At 36.6% G+C, this 26,057-nt stretch overlaps 1 protein-coding gene and 1 long non-coding RNA gene across 3 annotated transcripts; one reads left to right on the top strand and one right to left on the bottom strand.

The window, feature by feature from the left end:
- Positions 1–1,954: 1,954 nt before the first annotated feature.
- Positions 1,955–23,024, top strand: cyp39a1 (cytochrome P450, family 39, subfamily A, polypeptide 1). 2 transcript variants are annotated; one of them, XM_067417950.1, is made up of 12 exons: positions 1,955–2,234; positions 3,390–3,525; positions 3,718–3,892; positions 4,145–4,294; positions 4,469–4,562; positions 6,049–6,144; positions 6,236–6,326; positions 9,506–9,639; positions 10,823–10,918; positions 11,794–11,882; positions 18,339–18,426; positions 22,581–23,024. In XM_067417950.1, the coding sequence occupies exons 1-12, from the start codon at positions 2,058–2,060 to the stop codon at positions 22,647–22,649; spliced, it is 1,395 nt and encodes a 464-aa protein (XP_067274051.1). In that variant the 5' UTR covers positions 1,955–2,057; the 3' UTR covers positions 22,650–23,024. The 2 variants fall into 2 exon arrangements, with proteins under 2 accessions (XP_067274051.1, XP_067274052.1); XM_067417951.1 differs by lacking the exon at positions 18,339–18,426.
- On the bottom strand, positions 2,092–2,659 carry LOC137041540 (uncharacterized). The gene is made up of 2 exons (XR_010898119.1): positions 2,519–2,659; positions 2,092–2,244 (listed from the first exon to the last, which is right to left on the bottom strand). It is a non-coding gene; the product is annotated as an uncharacterized lncRNA (long non-coding RNA).
- Positions 23,025–26,057: the final 3,033 nt, after the last annotated feature.

Here is a 26,057-nt window from a genome sequence, read left to right as displayed (position 1 = left end):
GTGAGGAGATTTAAAAAGAGAAATATATATATATACTTTTTTTGAGCTTTCTATTGTGTTTTGACATGCTTCAAAGCCTGCGACGATGGGCTGGACCATAAGCATGTAAATCTGTAGCTGGTTAAATATTGTCAAATTGCAAATATTAGTTAACAGTTTATTTCTTATGTTAAATGTAACTGTTACAATATATTTTAAACATTTAGCCTATATACATCCATGTTTTTTTTTATGGCATGCCATGCAGCCGTCGACCGATTCGGCCCCGCAAAGCTGCGGACAGTGGAAATATGCACTCATCCCAGAAGATGATGTCCCGCTCAGGCCTTACCAGAGTCTCTATTGTGCATTATTCCCCATCCCGGTCCAGCTCCAGCTTCTCCCGCTCAGCGCAATGAAAGTGTAGAAAAGGGTTTTCTTCTGGTTTGGCTGATAATAAAAATTTGTTGTTTCTAATGTTAAACTTTAGTTATTTTATTGGTCTATAAATAGGCTATAGTTGTAAAAAGCCTACGTAGGCTAATAGACCAATTTATTTTCATTTACACATTTTAAATTACATGACAAGAAAATATATGTATAAACATAAATGTGTTTAATGTAGCTACAAATTATAACGTGCATTACAAAAATAAACAATAGCTAGGCTATAGAAAAACCACTTCTCTTTAATTTAGCCTACGTTTGAAGTTAACGAAAATGAACAATAGACAGCAGTTCGTTTAATTTACAAATAACCTGCATAAAAAATAATAAGCTAGCCATTTAAATTGTTCTGTGTCGGCCACGCATTCAGCCTTTGGAGGATCGATGTTTCGTTGACCGTCGTCAGTGAACATTCATTCATTCATTCATATATACAAAAACTTTATTTTAGCAGCTAAGTCAGCAGTTTTCGTTTGTTTGTATTTTTTCTTATAATTCTGAGTGACAGATGTCACATTTGATTTAGCCTATTTTTCTGTGATATTTGTTTTAGTTACGGTGTTGATCATAGGCTACAGCAGGCTGTAAGAAAAATAAATGATTGCACGGACAATTCCTATCCAGTGTTTCTCTTTCTGTAAGGGAAATTTAAAAGATAGATTCTGGAAACAAAATCTAAATTTAGCTGGATCAGTCGGGTCGGGAATAAAATAATTTATAGCGGGTGAGCACGGAGTGAATTTTGCGCGAGCGGAATGGTGCGGTGCGGAATAGCGGGAGCAGGACGAAAATACAGCGCCGCGCAGATTATATTTTGAAGGCTATTTAAAGAAATTTTGTATGGGAAAAAAAGAAACAGCGAAAAGGGTGATATTGGACTGATTCCTCTTCTATAGATAATGGTTGAGAAATAAATAGCATTTAAAAATTGGGAAATTAAAGTTTATCTTGCTCAGGGCAGGGAACTGGGAACTGTGTGAATGCACCAACGTTGAACGTTTTATTTACTTCTAGCGCTTGCGCTGTTGTGTTCAATAGTACCCAGGCTACACTTGAGTTACCGACCGCTACCGTCTTTAACTGGAATCTGATCGAGTGCCGCGGGAATGCGGACCAGTCAAATCCTGTAGTCACCAGTGTGCTATGAATTCTGGGATAGGGAAGGCTGCGAAGTTATGGGAAGGTCCCATCTGCTGTACCCTTCCTTTGCCTGAGAACCGAAGGGCGCATTTTGAAGTCGCTCATGAATTGCGGCAGCCTTCGTCGCACCGCTGTGACGCAATCGCACTTCAAATGCGGCCTTCAGAGGTGCAGCTCTCCCTTTAGGACAGCCTACGTAGTGCCGCTGTGACGTAATCGCACTTCAAATGCGGCCTTCAGAGGGTGCAGCCTTCACATTGGGACAGTCTTCGTAGTGCAGGTATGACGTAATCGCACTTCAAATGCGGCCTTCGAAGTGCGCGCACTTCACTTTGGGACACAGCTAGTGGGTTGTTTGAAGTGGGAGGGGTTTGCATGATCAACAGAGTTCGTAATGAGGGAATCCGATCTGATACGCATCATCAGTTAACAGGACTTTTTCCACATAGACTCATTATAAGCGTTCCAGTCGAGCGTCATTGAAGGTTGCGATGGAATGGATTACTTTAATTTTGTCTGTGTCTATTGTGATTATTTATTTTCATCTTATTTTTGGTAAAAGTCACCCCAATGCTCCTCCATGCATAAGAGGATGGATACCTTGGTTTGGTGCTGCTTTTGAATTTGGCAAAGCACCTTTGCATTTCATCCAGCAAGCCAGAGCCAAAGTAAGTTTGCCTATCGAGAAAATGACATGCAAGAAGAATCATAACTGTATAATTTATATCAGGCATTCTCAACCCTGGTCCTGTCCTGCAGTGTTTAGCTCCAACCCTAATCAAACACCTGAGCCAGCTAATTATGTGAGTCTGGAGCTAAACTCTTGCAAAACAGTGGCCCTCGAGAACCAGGGTTGATAATGCCTGTTCTATGTGATTTTGCATATATATAATTTTCATGTATGCAACTGACAGTGCAGTGAGGTTTCAGAAATTTGATTTCAGTGATGTACCTTTTTCCCCACAAAACGTAAAAATAAAAATAAATGAACTAAGGCTGCAAATTGTTCGTGGTATCATATCATATGGTGTCTGGCTGACAGTGGGTCCAGAAGTTCAGCTCCTCCCATGCAAAATATGATGAACCTGCTGCACTGCACAACTATTGAGCAAAAAAAAAAAAAAAAAAAAAAAAAGATCAAATGCAGTGTGGTAATTACAATTTTAACACTAACACAGATATGCTGCACATTATTAATATGATTCAATCTAAATAATCATTATTAGGACATTTACACTGAGGTGTTCTATCGAAACAAAATTATTTGCTTTACCATTCTTTATTTGTTTGTTTATTTACATAATATATGCATAAATATTAATACAATGGGATTGTAAGAAGGTTTTGTTTTTTGTAATGGCTGGCTGTTTATACTTTCATTACCAGCTGCAGAAATATAACCCAGACACTGTGCTGGAACCCTGTGGCCAATCTTGGTGTGTTTTTGAGCTGTGCCATACTAACCGAGTTTGAGAACAGCTCAGTTCAACACCATTAATTTATGCATCTAGGACAGGAGTTGCACACAGTGGCCTTTTTTGACACAATTTTTGTTCTGGGCACCACTGTGCCAGATCTGTGAGAGCATTGATGCTAATGAGAAGTTTGCTGAATAGACATCTCTAAAATTCAGTAATTGCTTCGGCCAAGGGGAAAAATAACACAAAGTGCTTTCAAGTCTTTTAGTTGGTTCACTTGGGGTCACTAAATAAAATTGCCTGTTTTGTACAGTTGTTGTTGTTTTTTAAATTTATGTAATCATTTGTATTAAGCAGAAACAATAAAAAGCAATTTTTAAGTATAACATTGTTTTCTTCCCCTAGTATGGACCAGTTTTCACTGTTGTAGCTGCTGGGAAGAGACTGACGTTTGTGACCCTAAATGAAGACTTCCGAGCTTTTTTCAATTCTAAAGATGTTGATTTTGAACAAGCAGTGCAAGAGCCTGTTCACAACACGGGTATAATGTTTGAAATAAGTGCTTTGTTTTATAATTGATTGCTCTTATAACCTTAGTACAAACTCTGAACTCAATATTCATTACAGTCCTTGACCGGTTTACTTTCAATACCGCTGATGATTGAATGTCATCAACATTGCACTCAGTGATAATGTGATCACTCATGTTAACCTTGTTTGGGTTCCTGTCTAGCTTCTATCAGCAAAGACGTTTTCTTTAAGACCCATCCGACCTGTGCCACTATAATCAAGGGCGGACTGACTCCGGGCAACACGGCAAGGCTCTCCGTTCATCTCTGTGAAGAATTTAATGACCATTTGGAAATCCTTGGAAGCGAAGGATCTGGACAGCTAAATGAGCTCATCAAGTATAGTCTTCTCACATCAATTATTTACATTGTGCTTAAGTTCCCCCTAGAGAACAGTAGACATAGCTTCCTTCCATACATTTTGCAACTTAACACGGAAATGGGAAATCGTCTAATAATGCCAAAACATTATTAGATTGTGCTTAGACTATAATATATCAATCTGATGCATTCATTTTGTAATCAGATAAGATAAATTCAAGTAATAATTTTCTTTAAAACTGTATTAGACGCTTCTTAAATTGTTTTCAGGAGTGTTATGTATCCAGCAGTGATGAGCAACTTGCTGGGCCGATGTAACTCCCCCAGTAGCGCCCTATCCAGGCAGGAGTTCCTTGAGAAGTTCACAACATATGATGATGGATTTGAGTATGGCTCCCAACTCCCAGACATGTTCCTGAAGTATGAACTGCAATTATAACACAATTAGTCTCCTGAATCATGTTTACACTAGTTACTTTATCAAGAAACGATATGCAACTGAAGGTCTTGCATATCCACATATATATATTTCTTAAATGCATTCAAAACATCTATAGCCAAGGAGGTAAGGGATGTTTTTTTTTCTGTCTTCAGAGAATGGGCAAACTCAAAGCAATGGCTCCTTTCTCTGCTAAGAAATATGGTTGCCAAAGCAGAGGAGACTCTCTACAGTGAGAGTTACGGAAAGGTAATATAGGTAATCTTTACCAAAAATTCCTCCACATGTGCTGTCAAAAACACTGTGGAATTATCTTTAAAATTTTTACTTAAGATGTTGATCTCAACAGTTTAACCCCTTAACTGTCACCATTGCGCTAGTGGGATACTTGGATTTTTTTACATTGCCCTTTTTTTTATATCACATTTTAAGAATCATCATAAATTAGGTATCATTCCAAAGCTTATGAGTTCAAAATTCATCCTATAAATCCGTTTTGAAATTAGATATTAGGTTACCATGAAAACAGTACTCTAAATACTTTTAGCAGCTCTTCCACTAGTGGGCGACGTCAGGTTTCATATAAAAAAAATGATTTGAACTACTTTATAATCAAAACCTTTTTCCAATCTTGACAAAACACATATCGTCGGAAAGGTCTGAAACTCAATGTTCCATATTTAGTGACTGTTTTGTGATATTGGGACAGACATTTATTTATTTGTTACAGGAGAATGCATAAAAAATCTATATAATGTGGATGGCTATTTGTGGTACAGTGCTAGCCTAGAAATCTAGACGCACCCTAGCGGCAGCAAATTTAATTTGCCCGCAAGTGTGTCTAGCAACTCTCAATACCTATCTGAGCTGTATTCCTCAGAATCTGGACGGCCCAATCACATCGTGTAGGCTATAGAGTCGGCGGGCGGGGCCATAATGACGACGGCCGAATTGCGTTTGCGTGCTTCTTGTAACACAGAAACTGGCGAACGGCGGCGGTCTTTCGAATCAGCTCTGCCCACGCCTCCGGAAGACTTGGAGTTAAGCTTTCCTCTGAGAAAAGAACAAAGAGCGGCACTAAAGTCATTCTTAAAAAGGGAAGATGTGTTCGGAGTTTAGCCGACCGGATACGGCGAATGTTTAATCAGTCAGCGAGCTCCCCTTCACCGTCGTTGCTCTGGTTGGTGTAGCGCTATCCTATCGCGTGCAGAGGGAGTTTGAAAGACAACCGTTTATCCCGCCCCTCGGATTGAGCCCTGTCTTTGGTGAGTTTCCAGGCCAAACATCTTGATGTGGGTCTGGCTTGTCAGGCTAGTACAGTGCCTAAAGACAACTTCAATTAAGGGGTTTAATAGAGGGAGGTTTTTTTTTATAATTATTATTATTATTATTATTTTTGTGTGGAATCTGATAGACTCATTCTGTCTGCCATACCTGGCCATTGTTTAAAAGGATAGTGTACCCAAAAATGCTGTCATCATGTACTCACCCTCATTCCATACCTGTATGAGGTTTTTAATAAACAATAGTTTTGGTGCTCATTGACTGCAATACAATGGAAATCAAAGGGAATAGAAACTGTTTGATTACCAACATTCTTCAAAATATCTTATTTTGTGTTCAGCAGAAGACGATATGAGGGTGAGTAAATTATGACAGAATTTTCATTTGTGGGTGGACTATACCTTTAATAATGCAATGAAAGCGTTCATAATCTGTCACTGTTTCTCCTTAGACTTTACTACAGCACCTGGCTACGTCAATACCTGACAAATATGTACCCAATTATGCTTTACTTTTGCTTTGGGCTTCCCTGGCAAATGCTGTACCAGTAAGTGAGAGGTTTAAGTCAGTGCTGATATTAACCCAGATTAACAGATGAACAGAATGTTACTGAGACCAAATGTTTCGCTTTATTCTAGATAACATTTTGGGCAATTGCTTTTATTGTGTCCAATCCTGGAGTGTATAAGATTGCAATGGATCAGATCAGCACTGTCCTTGGTGACCAAGGTAAAACCAGTCACTCAAAACAAATGGGTTTCCATCATTAAAGCCCATCTCATAGGCTCAGCCAACATCACACAAAAACTGATACTTTTGGTGACACTTTATTATTGCTTTCATTATAACATTACACAAAACATTTTTGTTTAGAATTGTTAGTGTCTATAAGATTTTTCAATGTTTCTGACTTTATGTACAGCCTCTTACAAAATTGTACACCTCCACAAGGCCATAAAGGGCTACAGGGAAATTGCCAAGCAGCTTGGTGAAAAAAGGTCCACTGTTGGAGCAATCATTAGAAAATGGAAGAATCTAAACATGACTGTCAATCTCCCTCGGGCTGGGGCTCCATGCAAGATCTCACCTCGTGGGGTCTCAATGATCCTATGAATGAGAAATCAGCCCAGAACTGCACGGGAGGAGCTGGTCAATGACCTAAAAAGAACTGGGACCACCGTTTCCAAGGTTACTGTTGGAAATACACTAAGACATCATGGTTTAAAATTGTGCATGGCACAGAAGGTTCCCCTGCTTAAACCAGCACATGCCCAGGCCCATCTTAAGTTTGCCAATGACCATTTGGATGATCCAGAGGAGTCATGGGAGAAAGTCATGTGGTCAAATGAGACCAAAATAGAACTTTTTGGTCATAATTCCATTAAACGTGTTTGGAGGAAGAGGAATGATGAGTACCATCCCAAGAACACCATCCCTACTGTCAAGCATTGGGGTGGTAGCATCATGCTTTGGGGGTGTATTTCTGCACATGGGAAGGGCGACTGCACTGTATTAAGGAGAGGATAAGCGGGGCCATGTATTGCAAGATTTTGGGGAACAACCTCCTTCCCGCAGTTAGAGCACTGAAGAAGGGTCGAGGCTGGGTCTTCCAACATGACAATGACCCGAAGCACACAGCCAGGATAACCAAGGAGTGTCTCTGTAAGAAGCATATCAAGGTTCTGGCGTGGCCTAGCAGATGATGGTCTCCAGACCTAAAGCCAATAAAGAATCTTTGGAGGGAGCTCAAACTCCTTGTTTTTCAGCGACAGGCCAGAAACCTGACTGATCTAGGGAAGATCTGTGTGGAGGAGTGGGCCAAAATCCCTCCTGCAGTGTGTGCAAACCTGGTGAAAAACTACAGGAAACGTTTGACCTCTGTAATTGCAAACAAAGGCCACTGTACCAAATATTAACATTGATTTTCTCAGGTGTTCAAATACTTATTTTCCCTCACTCTATATATATATATATATATATATATATATATATATATATATATATATATATATATATATATATATATATATATATATATATATATATATATATATATATATATATATATATATATATATACTCACCTGAAGGATTATTAGGAACACCTGTTGAATTTAAAAGGAACACTTTTGAATTCAACAGGTGAAAAATTCTATAAAGGAATAAATAAAGGTCTCATTAAAGGAACACTCCACTGTTTTTAGAAATAGGGCTTATTCAACTTCTCTCCTACATTTAGATATGTGGGCAAATGCATTGCATCTCTGCGCCCAAGTAGCAGTACTTTGCATGTGCTTTCCCATAATATAGTCCCAAGTCAATATCTAGGAAATCGCCTAGACTTAATCTGCATCGCTATTTGTACACGTTGTAAATACGCAGGCCACAAGAAGTAATTAGGTGGGTGGTTTTTTTGGATCACTTTTAATCGGGACATGCTAGCTGGCAACATAGGATTCCATTAATTATGCTAAGCTAAACTAGCAGCAACCCTGCCAAACTAAAACAATGCATGCACTGAGACAAAAATGCATTTGCCCACATATCTAAATGTAGGAAAAAAGTTGAATAAACCCTATTTCTAAAAGCAGGGAGAAGTGTTCCTTTAATGCAATTATCGAATCAACCAATCACATGGCAGTTGCTTCAATGCATTTAGGGGTGTGGTCCTGGTCAAGACAATCTCCTGAACTCCAAACGGAATGTCAGAATGGGAAAGAAAGGTGATTTAAGCCATTTTTTTGCGTAGCATGGTTGTTGGTGCCAGACGAGCTGGTCTGAGTATTTCACAATCTGCTCAGTTACTGGGATTTTCACACACAACCATTTCTAGGGTTTACAAAGAATGGTGTGAAAAGGGAAGTAAAAAGTAAGTAGTACTCATGAAGTAAAAAAATAAAAAACTGTAGTCTACACAATGCCTATAGATCAATAGTTAATGATTGTTCAAATATGAAATGTAATGGAATAAAAATTATATTTAATATGTGACCCTGGACCACAAAACCTATCATAAGGGTCTTTATTTTTATTTTTTTGAGATTAAATCGCCTTTAAAGTCTTAGCATTGCATACTACTAATAATAAAAAAAAGGAAATTTACAAAATATCTCCATGGAACAGAATCTTTACTTAATATCCTAAAGATTTTGGCAAAAAAAAAAAAAAACTTTTGAGGCATACAATGTATTGGCTATCGCCACAAATATACCTGTGTGATTTATGACTGGTTTTGTGGACCAGGACCAGGACCAGGACCACAAAACCAGTCATGATGGTAATTTCTTTTTCTCTGAATAAATAAGCTTTCCATTAATAATTGTTTGTTAGGAAAGAACAATATTTGTCCGAGATAAAACTATTTGAAAATCTGTAATCCGAGGGTGGCTTTAAAAGTTGTCCAAATGAAGTCCTTAGCAACGCATATTACTACTACTACTACTAATGATATATTTTTATATATATTTACGGTAGAAAAATAGATAATTTTGACCCATAAATAATGATTGCCACAAATATACTAGTGACTTATGATGACTGGTTTTGTAGTCCAGGGTCATATATAGTTACGTCTTCATACTTAATCATGAATTTCCACATAAATCCACTAGAGGACAGCAAGCTCTCATGCACTGTGTTTGACAAGCCCTACATTTAAGTGTTTTTTTTTTCTTCTGTCAAATCCATTAAATAAATAAGATGTTGTCAAATGAACCATATACATCTCCATATGCATAACGCAGAAGTACTTGACAGTTAAATAGGCTATTAATGTTTCATTGTGCTTCTGTTTAGACAGATCCAGCCAGGCTTTGTTCATTGTGACTTAGACTTTCTCTTATGCACACAACAGTACTTAAGGCTATGGATAGTCACTATATTGCTTGTGTGTTTGCTTTCCATTTAAGACAAGGAGAACACAAAGGTGACCCTGGATGACTTACAGCGAATGCCATATGTGAAGTGCTGTATCATGGAAGGCATTCGGCTGAGGGCCCCTGGAGCCATCACTCGTAAAGTAGTGCGACCGCTCAAATTACAGGTCAGCCATGACAGATTATTCAGTGTATAATGGATTTTTTTTTATCAGTGTTTCTATTGGATGTATGCAGAACAAATATAGTAGCGCACACACTACCGGTCAAAAGTTTTTGGACAGAACGTTTTTAAAAATGTTTTTAGAAGTCTCTTCTAAATGCACACCAAGGCTGCATTTATTTTATTAAAAATAAAATAAATAAACAGTTTTTATATTGTGAAAATATTGTGAAATATTATTAAAATGTTAAATATTTGAATATATTTTTGATTTTATATTTTCTGTTTTCCTTACTGTTACATGATCCTTCAGAAATCATTCTAATATTTGCCGCTCAAGAAACATTGTGTTGTTTTATTGTGAAAGGTTGTGTGAAACATTTTTTAGGATTCTTTGATGAAAAGAAAGTTCAAAAGAACAGTATTTATCTGAAATAGAAAGCTTTTGCAACATTTTACTACCGTTCAAAAGTTTTGGGTCAGTAAGAATATTTTATTTATTACATTTTTGGGAAAGAACTTAAAGAAATGAACACATTTATCCAGCAAGGATGGATTCAATTGATCAAAAGTGACAGTATAGACATCTAAAATGTTGCAAAAGCTTTATATTTCAGATAAATGCTGTTCTTTTGAACTTTTTAATCAGCATTGATAACAATCATAAATGTTCCTTGACAAATCATCATATTAGAATGATTTCTGAAGGATCATGTGACGTGTGTGTGTGTGTGTCCTTGTTTATATTATATTGTGGGGACCAAATGTCCCCATAATGATAGTACAACCTGAGATCACCTAGATTATAAGTACCATTTTGAGAAAGTAAAAATGCAGAATGTTTCCTATGGGTAGGTTTAGGGGCAGGGGCAGTGTAGGGAGATAAAATGTACAGTTTGTACAGTATAAAAACCATCATGTCTATGGAGAGTCCCCACAAGGATAGTGAACCAGACGTGTGTGTGTGTGTGTGTGTGTGTGTGTGTGTGTGTGTGTGTGTGTGTGTGTGTGTGTGTGTGTGTGTGTGTGTGTGTGTGTGTGTGTGTGTGTGTGTGTGTGTGTGTGTGTGTGTGTGTGTGTGTTTATAGAGGGAGAGACTGAGAGAGATCTGCCTCACATAGGCTGCAAAGAAAACATTAACAGGCTTTATATGCAAGTATTTAGGTATTTGTGTTTTCTGCTTTCAGAATTATATTGTCCCACCTGGAGACATGCTGATAATGTCTCCTTACTGGGCTCACCGAAACCCCAAGTATTTCCCGGACCCGGAAGATTTCAAACCTGTGAGTAACTTCACCTTTCTAAATGACCTCAGCCACAGGATGAGGTTAACACAAATTCCACTATAAACCAAAATAAAACAGACACAAAGCACATGCTCATAAAATGGGTTTTTCCAGCAAGTAAAGTGCTTTACTATTAAATGTCCATGTACTTTTTGTTTTGCTCTATGAGGTATCAAAGATAGAACCGGCATCTATTTTATTAGTATTTTCTTTCAGTAAAACTTCCTTCCATTTTTGTCTGGCAAGCTGTAGAGTGCTGGTCACAATCTGCTTGAAAACTCCAGCTGGGCTCCATTAAAACAGGAATAATAGGCCTGACAGTTATCTTCACAATTAAACTTCCGGCAAACGCCTATAGAGATCCCATTACATTTCTGTCTAGTGATGTCTTAAAAGAAATAGCACAGCTCACAGAGACATGGTCAGACATCTATATTGTTTTTAGCAATGTTTACTTTCAAATCAAAGCCACCTTCTTAGTAAAAACTCTCTGGCACTTAAATTTGCTCAAAGAGCGTGTTTAAGGGTCACTTTTTTTCTTAAATGGAATCTATTATTTTACACACTGCTGTCGTCTAAATTGACATTGTGTTCTTCTGCATTGAAAATTTTACAAATTGTTTTGAATCTTGGACCAATTCAAAAGTCGCCTTCATTTTGTCAGCTTTTGAGTTAATGCAACTCGAGCCATTATAAATTTAATTTTAATTTAATAAAGCTGCATTAGTGAACGGATGGACATTGCATTGCTAGTTATTCAGAGATTACTGTAAATATAAACCTTGGAGTGCTGGAAGACAGGCTCTATTGGTGTATTCTGGAGTGGCTCTCGCCTCAGTGGATTATTTTTAATGAAACTTTTCTTCCCACAGGAACGATGGGAAAAGTCAGATTTAGAAAAGAATGTCCTCTTGGAAGGGTTTGTGGCATTTGGAGGAGGGAAAAATCAGTGCCCAGGAAGGTTAGAAAAACTTGTGTTTATATACACAAAATAATCTTTGTGTACATTAAAAAAATGTATAACATTCAAAAAAACATTATTAAATCGAAGATAATATTCCATGTAATAAAATATATACTATAATTTAATCATGTATTTTAGATACAATTGTTTATATGAAAAAAAAATGTTTTTAATGCTACTGATAATGTAAAAGGCACCATGTTGCAACACATTGATTTTTTTTTTTTTTAAACAATATTTTCAGCCAAAATTCAGCCAAACATTCAACCACATATTTAAGAAAAAATATGCAATCACTGATTTAATCATGCCACTGCATGCTGGGAAGTAATTCCATGAAAATAAATGTTTTATATTTCAAAAATCTTGCTTATTTTAATTCATATACATATACATATTTTTATATGTTTTTTATGTATATTTTATCATAGTGCATCATCTTGCGTGTTTATCATTGTTTCTTTTTACTTTGACAGCTGGTCTTGAATTTCACTGAACTTTGCACAAATAGCACAACTGAACTTGTTGCATCATTCATGAAGTCAGTTCAGCGATGTTAGGGCTTTCATGCCATGCACATCTGGCTGCATTTTAGTTCCTTTCCAGTCAAACAATTACAGCTTCAGTTTACTTGAATGAGGAAAGTTTAAACTGAAATCTATAGAAATATTAAGATTAAGTAGGTAATACAATTTTATTTAGCAATAAAATGGTACAATGGCAACATACTAGGCAACATACTAATAAAAAGCTTCTCTTAAATCATGCAAAAAAAAAGAAGATATTCCAGTTAAAGGTACAGTAAGCGCCTGTTTGCTCTGCCTTTTGCTCCCATTACTCCGCCTCCATTATGGCAGGGCACGCAATAAAAGAGTGGATGTCTCTTTGTCAAAGCTGAACAATAACAATGCAATGCGAAAAAGAGCAAAGATGACAAGTTAACAACAAAGAACAAAAATGTACATACTCTGTACAGTACAGTATACAAGTTAGAGTTGGTTGTTAGTCACCGGCAGAAAACACCAGCTCCAGCAAAACCAGTAATACTTGTAATGTATGGAGCAGAAACAAGGAAACTTTGGCGACCATTTTCAGGCCTTCCTGCTTAGGTCTTTCTGCGCTGATCATAACCCTTCTTGTTCCAGTGATATTCCTCTAACCTTTTCTCTTTTGCAATGTCTCTCAGCCATCTCTCTTTCTACAGTCTTTCTTCAAATCCCTCTCTCCTCCCCCATCATGTGTATACACCTCCTACTGCTGATTGGCTACAAGTGCTACCCGATCCACTTTCAACAACGTTTATCAGAAATCACTTATTGCATATTTAATGCTCTTGTGTTCTAGAGTAAACAAACTGGTGATGCTTTCTATAAAAGTGATTGGCTCTTTTAACCTCTGGTGCTCTTCGTTTAGGGGTTCCATTGGTTGGCTTCCCGGTCAAGTGACCGGACACCTAAAAATTAAACTTCCTCCACCACGGTAAAACCAATGCAATTTATTTTTCTTCAATAATATTTTTTCTTTTTAATTTTGTATTTTGAGATTATTTGATGGTATTTTTTAATATTTATGCAATAATTATTGTCTATTTTTGCCATTTAATTTTTTAATTTTTATTTTATTTTTTTATTGCAGTATTTTAGGTTAAAATAGAGACAAGTCCTTCAAAAAATAAAATAAAAATTGAAGACAGATTAGTGCCCTCTTTTGGAATTATTTAATAAATTATGCAACCATGGGTGTAATCCACTAGAGGTCTCTATGGAGGGGCTTGTGAAGTTCACTTTTCAACACTTTCAATAAAAAAATTTTTTTAGCTGGATTTGAATATATAGCTAAAAAATATCAAATACTATTTTTATTTAAAAAAAAAATTTTTTTTTAGAAATGTTTTTTTCTTCTTCTTTTGTTCTGTGAATTTGTGTTTTTGCAGATTTCCCATTCATTTCCTATGGTGGTCATTTTTGACCGAAGAGGCAAGTGGGAATATATTTTTTACAACCACTTAGCATGCTTGAATCATGCCCTGATTTTGTGTGTGTGTTTACATACCTAATGTTAGAAAAGTCACCAAGTTTCATATCATTCTGACGAAGATGTGATTTTTAATAATTCAAATGTGGTTCATAGGTTCAGTTTTCATGGGTGTGTATGTGTGTATAAGTGTGCGTGTGTGTGTGAGTGGATGTGTCAACATCACACTCCTGATGTTTTAGAGTGTCATCCCTATACTGCTGTGTACTTTTTTTCAGCATTTTTTCAGATTTCCCATTCATTTCCTATGGTCCGTCATTTATGACCGAAGACAATGAACGTTACTTTTTTTTAATGACCAATTAGCATGCTCGAATCATGACCCCAATTTTTCTGTGTGTTTACATACCTAATGCTAAAAAAGTCACCAAGTTTCATATCATTCCGATGAAGCTGGGATTTTTTAAATTTTAAAACAGAAAATTTTCGGTCAGAAATGACCAAAGAGCACCAGAGGCTTAACTGTAAGCAGGACTACATTGTTCTTTTTGATCATTATGATTTTTACAGGTACCATTCATTTTCATAAGAATTTTATTGTTTTAAAACTGCTATATATATACTGTATTCTATGTGGCATTGATTCAACAAGGTGCTGAAAGCATTCTTTAGAAATGTTGGCCCATATTGATAGGATGGCATCTTGTAGTTGATGGAGATTTGTGGGATGCACATCCAGGGCATGAAGCTCCCGTTCCACCACATCCCAAAGATGCTCTATTGGGTTTGTGACATGGTGCATTATCCTGCTGGAAGTAGCCATCAGAGGATGGGTACATGGTGGTCATAAATTCAGCTGTTAACAGCATTCAGCTGTTTTCTGTTCACCATCAGCTCTGTTTCTGTTCACCATCAGCTCTGTTTCTGTTCACCATCAGCTCTGTTTCTGTTCACCATCAGCTCTGTTTCTGTTCTGTTTTCTGTGTTGGTTGATTGTTTGTAGTATTCTATATTTTTACTTGTTATTCATTTTTTGTTGTTATCCCCCCCCCCCTTTGTTGCACTTTGAGATTCTTCGGAATGAAAAGTGCATTATAAATAAAATCTATTATTATTATTATTATTATTATAAATGGATGGACATGGTCAGAAACAGTTCTCAGGTAGGCCGTGGCATTTAAATGTTGCCCAATTGGCACTAAGGGGCCTAAAGTGTGCCAAGAAAACATCCCCCACACCATTACACCACCACCACCAGCCTGCACAGTGGTAACAAAGGATGATAGATACATGTTCTCATTCTGTTTACTCCAAATTCTGACTCTACCATCTGAATGTCTCAACAGAAATCGAGATTTTTCATTCAGCTGTCCAATTTTGGTGAGCTCGTGCAAATTGTAGCCTCTTTTTCCTATTTGTAGTGGAGATGAGTGGTACCCGGTGGGGTCTTCTGCTTTTGTAGCTCATCCGCCTCAAGGTTGTGCGTGTTGTGGCTTCACAAATGCTTTGCTGCATACCTCGGTTGTAATGAGTGGTTATTTCAGTTAAAGTTGCTCTTCTATCAGCTTGAATCAGTCGGCCCATTCTCCTCTGACCTCTAGCATCAACAAGGCATTTTCACCCACAGGACTGCCGCATACTGGATGTTTTTCCCTTTCCACACCATTCTTTGTAAACCCTAGAAATGGTTGTGCGTGATCCCAGTAACTGAGCAGATTGTAAAATACACCAACAACCATGCCATGCTCAAAAATTAATCAGACCAGGAAACCTTCTTCCATTTATCCGTGGTCCAGTTCTGATGTTCACATACCCACTGTTGCCACCTTCGGCAATAGAAAAGGGTCAGCATGGGCACCCATACTGGTTTGTGGCTATACAGCCCCATACACAAAAACTGCGATGCACTGTGTATTTTGACACCTTCCTATCAGAAGCAGCAATAACTTCTTGAGCAATTTGAGCTACAGCTTGTCTGTTTGATCTGCCACACAGGCTTTGCTCCCCACGTGCATCAATGAGCCTTGGCCACCCATGACCCTTTCGCCGGTTCACCACTGTTCCATTTTTTGGACCACTTTTGATAGATACTAGCCATCACAATTTGGCCCTTGTCAAACTCGCTCAAATCCTTACTCTTGCCCATTTTTCCTGCTTCTAGCACCTGTAATAATGGTATGCCTGATCAGTGTGTATTGCAGCTTTCAAACATAATAAAAGTTGTAAGCTAGAAGGTGAGTCGGTGGCTGTTTTTGACTTCTAGCAAGGTTTAGTCAGAGTCTTTAGCCTGTAGCAGGAACACTACGGGTTGTACTTGGCCTATAGCAAATGCCACAAGCTGCACCAGCCCATCTTTTCCCCTTTGGCTCTTTTGCTGAGAATGTCAGTTCCCTTGGGTTATTTACACCAAGGCTGGCACAAAAAGTTCATAGCTGTTACCACCAAGAACTTTGCCAGGGTGTGATTTGATTTACAGGTGATGCTAGTAAATCATGGAGCTGCATTATTGATAGTGTGCACTATAGCCCCATTCCTGGTATAGTGCCATGTTGATATAAATCCATGGCACTGCTTTCATGTTGTACTAAGCATTCTTGGCCTTAATGTCACAGCCTTTGGGTCCATGCTGATGACATCATCAAGGCCATGGGGAGTGTGTGGCCAGGGTCAGTATGACGTTAATAGAGCTGTATAAAGACTGCAAGAACTTTCCCAGCTGCACAGGAAGATCAAAAGCATAGGCACAGACCAGTGACCTTTCGAGACCCCCCAGAACAGATGCATTTATAATTATTAGTCTGGGAATATGAGATGGAGAAACAAATAATAGAAAACGTAAGAGAGAGGTGGTGGAGTACTATAGAGAGAGGAAGGGAGATGGATATTGTGGGCTAATAATAAAAATAAAATAAGTAATAAATATTAAATCATAATTATACACCAAAAGTTAGATGAATAAGCCTAAAGGAAATACAAATTACAGCCTGTACAGTAGAAGGTGCAGCTCAAAAAAACCTTTTAGTTGTGCTGACATCCTATGTTGCAGAAGAATAGGTATGCAGGAGAAGAGAGTCCAACACTTTAGCTGCATCTAAAATCGCCCCCTGCACCAAATAGGGCATTATTTGAAGGGACAACCATTTGTGGTGGTGCCTGAAACCACAGTGGACGTTATTAAGAGCACTCATTCTATCCCATATTGCACCGCAATAACGGCTGTCTGAATTGGCTCACTTCTTTTTATTCACGCCTTCAAGTTGACTGTATTAGTGGACTGAAGTAGGGAATAGAAATTGAGGGTTAAGGGGGTGATATAAACAAAAAAAGTTGAACTAAAAGGAGATGATTATTTAAAGTAATTTTTGCTTATTGATTGAACTGGATCATCGAAGGTTAGCAGCAACAACAACAAAATTGGTTAATAAAGTGAGATTAAATACTTGAAGCATGTGCATATTTAATTATTGCCTTTTGCGTAATATTCTGATTTACATTTCACTGTTTTTTTGTGCCAGTGAGATGAGTTTAACTACAATAAACATCATGTTTACACAGCGCACACAACGCCTCTGCGCCTCACTCCTCATTTTTCTCAACATTGGGACAGGAAAGGTGTCAGTCAATAAATGGGAAAAAAAGTAACTTTGTTTGAAAAACTAATTTTGTTGTAAATTTAAAAGTAATGAATTATTTACTACTTGGAAAAAGTATCTAATTATGTAACTCGTGTTACATTATACCCCAACACTGCATAGCACCATTTAACATCACTATCACATTCTCTCTGGAATAATTTGAAATGCCATTGAAATGCAATCTATGCTTACCAACTTCCTGCATTCAAATGTCACATTGTCAGGCTTGTATAGATCCCTCAGCTGGACGTGGGCATAAATTAGTACACTGAGTGTGGCACACCCACGTATTTCATTTTCCTCACTCAATCTGATTTGATTTTGATCATTTTAGGCGATTGGCTGCTTGCGTCACTAACACAGTGCCCCTGAATGAGTCACGGCCCTCAAGGTTATTTGGGCTGATTATTTCAAGAATCATGACTTGCATCTCTCGGCCTCCCTTTATTGCCTACCATTATTCCTTTCTCTGTCTCACCTAGGAACTATCTTCAATTCTTATACTTCACTACATCTTATATTCCTCTCCCCCGTTCGCTAAACAAGGCAACTGTGGCTATGAATGCACTTGGAATTTGAACGCAACACAAGACATTCGTTCACATTTTGCTTTTCTACCTGCAATTTCAATCACAGTTTTCCCAGCATTCAGTAGCACTCGAGGGAGGGTGGCAGCTAGACAGCATGCAATATTCCATCAGAATACTAATACACATGCTATTCAAGCCAGCTTGGGAAGTGATGAGCACTTCAGAGCGATGAGTTTGCTTCTAGAAAATGTTTTTAATGAGAGAGCATATGAAAAAAAGTACAAAAATGAACCACTTGTTATTTGTGTCATCAGGTGGTACGCCATTATGGAACTGCATATGTTTGTTGCCCTCATCCTCCACAAGTTTGAATTCACCCTGTTGGATCCAGTGCCTAAACCGGTAAGCAGCCTGAGAAAGAGTAATGTCCAATAGAGAATGGTAAATAAGCCTTGAAAGAGATGGCTTCAAAGTAGGCATTAGGTTAATCATTTCCAGATGTGTTCCTATGGCAGTATTTACCCAACAAGGGCCCAATCTAATGCTTAAGCACCGTCCTGCTCTTTACCCTTGCAATTCTCAGGCCTGACCAAAAATAGCTTTGTAACTTTCGCCCACCAACGACTAAGTTCATTCCAGGAGCGTGGATCTTTTATGGGGTCATAATTATATACTTTTGGAGAGGAGCAAAATTTATGTTTAACAGCATCTTGAAATTTCTTTATATATATTTTTATCAAAAAACATTTCCATAAGAAATTATAAATAATACTGTAAAACATATACACTTAAATTTAAAAGTTTGCAGTCAATACGATATATTTAGCAAGAGCATTTCAAATATTTCAAATAAATGCTGTTCTTTTGAACTTTCTAAATAATAAACTGCGATAGGTTCAGGGAAAAGTCCAATGGCACAAAAAAGGCAGGTCCAAGGCACTCAGTCAGACGTAAACAAAGGAGGAGAAATTAATTAAAAAGCCTTTATTTGGTATGGCTTAATTCATCTTTAAAAAAAGAATATGTTTGGACCAACAGATGGTCTTTTTCAGGGCAAAGCAACACAAAGAATGAGAATAACTTATAATTTGTTATCAAACCCCACCCATAGACAGAAAACATTCAATTAGCCTAATGAGGCCTAATACAATCAATTAACCCAACGAGGCAATCAGGTCTACAGGGTTGGAGAAACCAACGTAATGAGAGAAAGAAAAATAACTCTCCTGAGGCTACCTGGAGAGGAAAACAAAGCAAGTATCGCGTAATATCGCTCGGATTAATATTAGAGAGGTCCATTTAAATTACACACACTTCCATGATTGATTGTTGTTTAAATTAACACTCAATAAATTGTTTAATCGTTAGCCTTGAGACTGGAATATGCGTCTGCAGCAGTGGCTTAGCCAACAGCATGACAAGTTTTGCAAATGCCGCTCAAAACGCCATGTTCCTCACTAAATTAATAAGAAGGGTTTTTAGTCTAACAAAAAGGGCTAGTAGGATTGTAAAATGAGTCATTGATTGATCATTTAATTAAATTACTCATTTAATAACCAAAATAGGCTGTATAAAGAATAATACAACGTGACACCAACACCGCCTCAGATCTTTTATTCAGTGGACGTGCTCTTCCTGGAACAACTCGCTGAAAATGCCAATTAGACCCAATTAATTCACAACGATTTATTAAAATAGTGTTTTCATTCATGTTATGTAAAATGACAGTCCCAGTCATAGTTCTGTCATGTGTCATGACAACTCTTGGAGTGTTTGGTATGGTAATGTTTATGACAATATTGATATATTTGGTCTAGGCGGAATAGATGGAGGGTTGGAGATAGAGGGAGATGAACCTGGGAAAGGTGGGAACCTGGGAACTGCTAAAGCAAATGCTGCCCGAGTATTTGAAGGTTGAGCAAGCAAGCTCATTGGCTACTGACACAGCAGGAACCAGTCAGCTGTGCACTAAAATGACCATGTGATTACGAGCAGGTAGTTAAAGGACCAATTAGCCGGAACCATCAAGAGTATCATGACAGAACTTTGTATTTATTATTAGCGCTGCATTGCTGTTTGAGCTGTGCACACTGAAGCGCTGAATGAACACTGGTACTCTTTAATACCGTGTTAATTCTTAACCAAATGCATCCTATATGAGATAATTTGGTTATATAAAGGGCTACACAAAAGAAATACAATACAACTTACAAAAAAAAAAAAAAAACTGCGATACACATGCAAACCATCATGATAAAGGTGTACATAGTTGTAAAATGGTCCCAAACATAACTCCTTCGCTCTTGCTTTATTTTTCTTGCTTAATGGCTGACCAGCATTGCATGAACCTGCCTAATTAATGATCAATTAATTGTATTATTGACAATGAATCAATTGTCCATTAATTGTTAAGATCCCTAAATGATATGGTAAAATCACTGCCATTGTTACTATCTTCCAATGTGTGCAATCACTGAGCTTTAGGGAGGGAGCAGAAGTTCAGTTATGTTAATGTGCATTTGCATCCGACACACCCTAATAAGTTTATTTAACTCAATTCATTTGAGTAAACTCGTTCCCTCAATTTAAATGAGTAATGGAGTCTCCCAAAACTTGTATGTTTAAGTTTACTTAACTTGGTGCTCACGTTCACTGTACTTAAATTATTAAGTTCACCGAACTTGGTACACCAGTTCAGTACACCATGCTGGGTACAACCAATCAAAACTTCCCCATGGGTCCCAACAAGCGACAAATTTTCTTTGATTCTTACTGTTTGCTTTTACTTTTGCTGTTTTGTTCTGATGTTTTTGTAGCTTGTTTTATGTTTAGAGTTGCACTTTTCATCAGATTTTGTTTATTTTTTTTATTTTTACCATTGTAGAGATTCATACGCGGATTGATGTGTGGGTCTAACTAATGCCGTTGATTTAAACTTTTAGTGGAAATAATAATTAAATAAATAAATTGTTCAATTACCACAACAGTGAAGGATCTCATGGCTATTACACTCTAAAAAATGCTGGGTTAAAAACAACCCAAGTTGGGTTGAAAATGCACCGACCCAACAATTGAGTTGTTTTAACCCAATGGTTGAGTGGTTTTAACCCAGTGGTTGAGTTGTTTTAACCCAGTGGTTGGGTTAAATGTTGCTTAAGACAACCCAATTGCTGGATAAGAACAACTCAACCATTGGGTTAAAACAACCCAATTGTTGGGTCGGTGCATTTTCAACCCAACTTGGGTTGTTTTTAACCCAGCATTTTTTAGAGTGTAATATTTTAAAACTATTATAAACCACTTTGACAATTAGAGCATTAGACTCTGCATGATATCAAGGATCTTGTTAATACATGATGTTATCATCATCAATGTATTAACAGCATCACTTGATGATATTTTCTCTTGACTCTTTGTTCCTTAACAAATGTGTCTCACAAACACAAAGCAGCCAGAGAACTATTAATATTACACAGTCAAGGGTCAAGAGCCCAACTAAACAAACACTGATCTCCATCATGGTGACTTTAAACGAAACTATTATTTTCATTAAAACAGAAATAAAGTCAATCTGGTTAGTTATAAGTTAGTTCACATATTATTGTTAGGTTTAGTAACTTACAAATTTTTACTTATCGAATTTAAGATAGCGTCACAATGAAAAAGTCTCCATCTTAATTTGAATCAGCAATAGACGAGGCGAAAAGGACCGCCTTGTATAAATGTTCTCCAATCAGTGAATTAGTTCTTGTTGCCAGACAGAACTCCTTGCATGGCCAATCACATCAAAGCAAGACCAGAGTGAGCTTTTTTATGATTAATTATGATTTTGAGTTCATACAACTTGAAATCTTAAGTTATGTATTTTGTAGGTTAATAAGTTAACTTATATTTTTGAGTTTTTGGATTAAACTAATAATATTTAGTCAAGATTACTTGATTTGTTTAAGTAAAGACAACATTAGGGTTTGTGTTGTAAGTGGTATAGACCAATCGTAACAAACTGGGCTGTCTGCTCAGAGTAGGCTTTTGGAAGGGAGGGACCGATTTATCTGATGAGTTGTTTGAGAATCAATTAAAAATGTGTAGATGTGCAGTGCATGTATATAATGAGAAAATGTAAGTAAAAAAAAAAAAAAAAAAAAAAAAATATATATATATATATATATATATATATATATATATATATATATATATATATATATATATATATATATATATATATATATATATATATATATATATATATATATATATATATATATATATATATATATATATATATATATATATATATATATATATTTGATTCGTGTAAACCTATTGTAGCAGACCTCCCAATTAGGAACCTTTAATTAAAGTAGCATAATATGCGATCACTTTAGAAAGTTCAATCATTTGTTTGCGAATGCAATTTTCTTTTCTACAGTAATTTTGCATATAATGCAATAAATTCATACAGTACATTGTAAGGGTGTCCAAATACTTACTGTTGTATATCATATGTATGTGGTCATTACACTTGGTAAATATATATATATATATGATTCTTGTAGAGCCCTCTGCACTTGGTGGGAACCCAACAGCCAGACGGACCCTGTACAGTAAAATACAAGCACAGATAGAGCGCTTGTGTTCAGAGGGCTGTGCTACTGCTTTAGAGCTTTGTTGACAGTCTTGACATAAGAGTTGCAGAGATCAACCGCATATCCTGGGTTGAGCTTCAGAGGTTTTGAGCATCATGCTGAATGATAAACAGTGACTTGGACACAGGCAAATATTATATCCCACTAAAGGAAACCAGAAAATCATGCAATGCTTAAGGTAATTTTGAATAGTAGCTGTTTTATATATATATTAGGGTTTTGTTGGATCAACCTCTTATAACTGATGGCATAATAGAGATGATATATATCAGAAAGCATGAGGTTGTGGAAATTCCTCTCCCAGAATGAGAGACTTTATCATTTTCAGGATGTATAAAATAAACAAAATGTGTTGCCATACACTGTTAGCAATTTCTGTAAATTTCACAGTAATTAACTGTAAAATGAACTGTATTTTACTGTAAGACAGTTATACAGTATGTTACTGTATTTTAAAGTTGCATTGTGGGAAATTTCCCACTGGCACCACTAAAATACAGTATTTTTAATTTACTGTAAATCAAAATACAGTATAAAAAAATGAGCGCGAAACCTGACCAATCACAGAACGGCTTGCTTGGCGAGAGAAAAATGAGCGCGAAACCTGACCAATCACAGAAAGGCTTTTATTTCCGCTTGGAGAAGGAAGAAAAAAGAAGACAGGCACAGATGCAAGAACATGTCAGCTGCAAAGGTTTGTGCAAATATTCTTACTTATTCTTTGTATATTTTATATTTGTAGTTTAACAAAAAAAGAAGAAAAAAACAACGCCACCTCACATAACGTTACTGTGTGGAGAGACTGTGAGAGCTCAGAGAGATTTGTGGCGCCACTCATTCCAAATATTAATATTTCTTTTTTTTATTTCCTTTTTATGGAGGTTTCACCATCAAAATATGGACATAAGCTGGTCTCTGTCTTAGGATTGACGACCACATTATATGAGCAGGTGAGTGTTCACGTGAAAAAACGAGCTTTTGTGGGTTTAACGTTAGTTTAAAAGTCAGTCATTTACCCCCGCTTAGTTACACAATCGTCTACCGATAACCTATTACGTACCCCATATAAATGTTCAGCATGCATTTATTGTTAGAATAAAACACGCAATGTTCGTATGCAAGCACTGTGGCGTCTTATTTGCCTTTATTAATTATGCCAAAGTGCACAAAAACATGGCGAACTTCAGGTTTGCGTGTGGAGTTCGTTCCTGAATCCCCGTGCACGTGCCAAAGCCTCTCCGCACTTCAGTCACACATGTAAGTTACCGCAAACACAGAAAGGCCACGGATCACATAACGAACAGATCGGAACAGCACGATCTGATTTCTAGATTCAGCGTTGAAGGCTGTACCTACACTGTACAGTGTCGACCAAATGGGCCAGTCTTTGTCCACACGAAGCCAGAGCTTTTCGTATCTGATCTTTTTTCCCCCCCTCGTTTCTTCATATCTAAGATTGTACATTCGAGATGCTCTCTCTCTCTCTCTCTCTCTCTCTCTCTCTCTCTCTCTCTCTCTCTCTCTCTCTCTCTCTCTCTCTCTCTCTCTCTCTCTCTCTCTATATATATATAAATATTAATGTCAATGTCAGATTTCTGGCTCTAAAAAGTATTTATAGTAGTTATAGTTTATCATTTTCATTAAAAGAGATTAATATACTGATGTATGTATTAACTATTAATAATAATTAAAATTAATTAAACATTTAAATGGATAGCAGCAATAATATATTTTGTCAGCACCTCTAGTAAATTTCATATTATTTATAATTGTTGTTTATAATTGTTATAATTGCATAACCATGGGAGAAATGTGAACTCTATTTGTAACAAAAAAAGTTGATTGTCAATTTATCCAGAATCATGTAGTTCTAGGATAGTTTTTTAAAAGCAAACATGTTGCTTTATTCGTAGCATGTTCATTATTCATCCATGTTTAATATTCTGCTTAACATCTCCTTAATAAGTTTTGAGTAACAATGGTAACTAAATGATGATAATCATTTTTGAATAACAAAGGTAGGCCTAAGTAAATTATGATTGTCAGTTTTGGGTAAACTATCCTTTTAAACTAATAACAAAAGCTCCATCTACATACTGTCACTGACACCAAAATAAAATGTGAAATGTTTTTCAGAAGTTAAACACTACATTTATCAATTTATTATTATTATTTTAGGGGATTCAGTTCTACACAGAAAAATGCATTGATGCTGGCAATTGAAACATCGAGTACAAAGTGGAAGCAACCAATACTTTGGAGTTTTCAGAGGTAAGTACATCTTGCAGTATGCTATAATATTAAACATCAAAGGGATAGTCCAACCAAATGCAATCCAAATGAAAATGAAAGTTCTGTCATCACTTACTACTTCAGTAAAACACAAAAGAAGATATTTTGAAGATGTTTACATATAATATTTTGAAGTGATGAAAACTTTCATATTTGGGTGGGCTATCCCTTTTAAAGTCACAATATCTATGATGTATAGAATATTCAAAAACCAGCAGAACAATGTTATGCATTTTGTAGATTTGTGTACTTACTAGTGTTGTCAAAAGTACCAACTACAAAATCAAGTTGGTATTGAAATTAAAAAAATGTGACTACTAGCATTCACTCCAATCACAGATATTCTACGAGTATGTGAACACTGGTGAATCAGAGGTGATTAAGAATCCGTTCAGAAATGCAAATATTATCAAATTTTTTGAATTTCAGTACCGACTTGGTACCTCAGTTGGTACTTTTGGCAACAGTAGTAATTGCATTCATTTTTTATTATATAAAATGTATATGAACAAACTTTTACATCTTTAATAAGTTTAAGGCTTCTTTTGTGCTGTTATAAGCTGTTTGAATAGTTATCAAGGAGCTCTAAAGACCGGTTACACTCACTACGTGAATGAATCACGTTTGTGCCGAAGACTCATGGTATATGAATGTGAATCAATGCAATGTAGGAACTCAAAAAATGAAAACAAACATTCACCTTTAATCCATGAACACATCCATAACTTATTCTGCAATCTCAGTGTTTCAGTCTGTGTTTCTTATCTTAATAGAGTTAAATGAATAGTTCATCCAAAAATGAAACTTCTGTTATTAACTCACCCTCATGTTGTTCCAAACTTTAACAAATTAAGACGTTTTTAATCTCATAATTTTTGTCCATCCACTGATGTCCACTTAACCAAAATATCCCGTTTCAAAAAGTGCATATGGATTCAAATCATATGGATTACTTTAACATTGTCTTTATGCACTTGATGCTAAAAAACTTTGGTTGACTGGATAAACAAAAATAAAGAGAGAGAGAGATTCATTTATTTTTATTCTGAAAATGAACCAGTCTAATGGGTTTGAAACAACATAAGTGTGAGTAAA

Source organism: Pseudorasbora parva, chromosome 15 (assembly GCF_024679245.1).
Source record: "Pseudorasbora parva isolate DD20220531a chromosome 15, ASM2467924v1, whole genome shotgun sequence".
Taxonomy (NCBI): Eukaryota; Metazoa; Chordata; class Actinopteri; order Cypriniformes; family Gobionidae; genus Pseudorasbora; species Pseudorasbora parva.
This window is presented reverse-complemented; position numbering and strand designations above follow the sequence as displayed.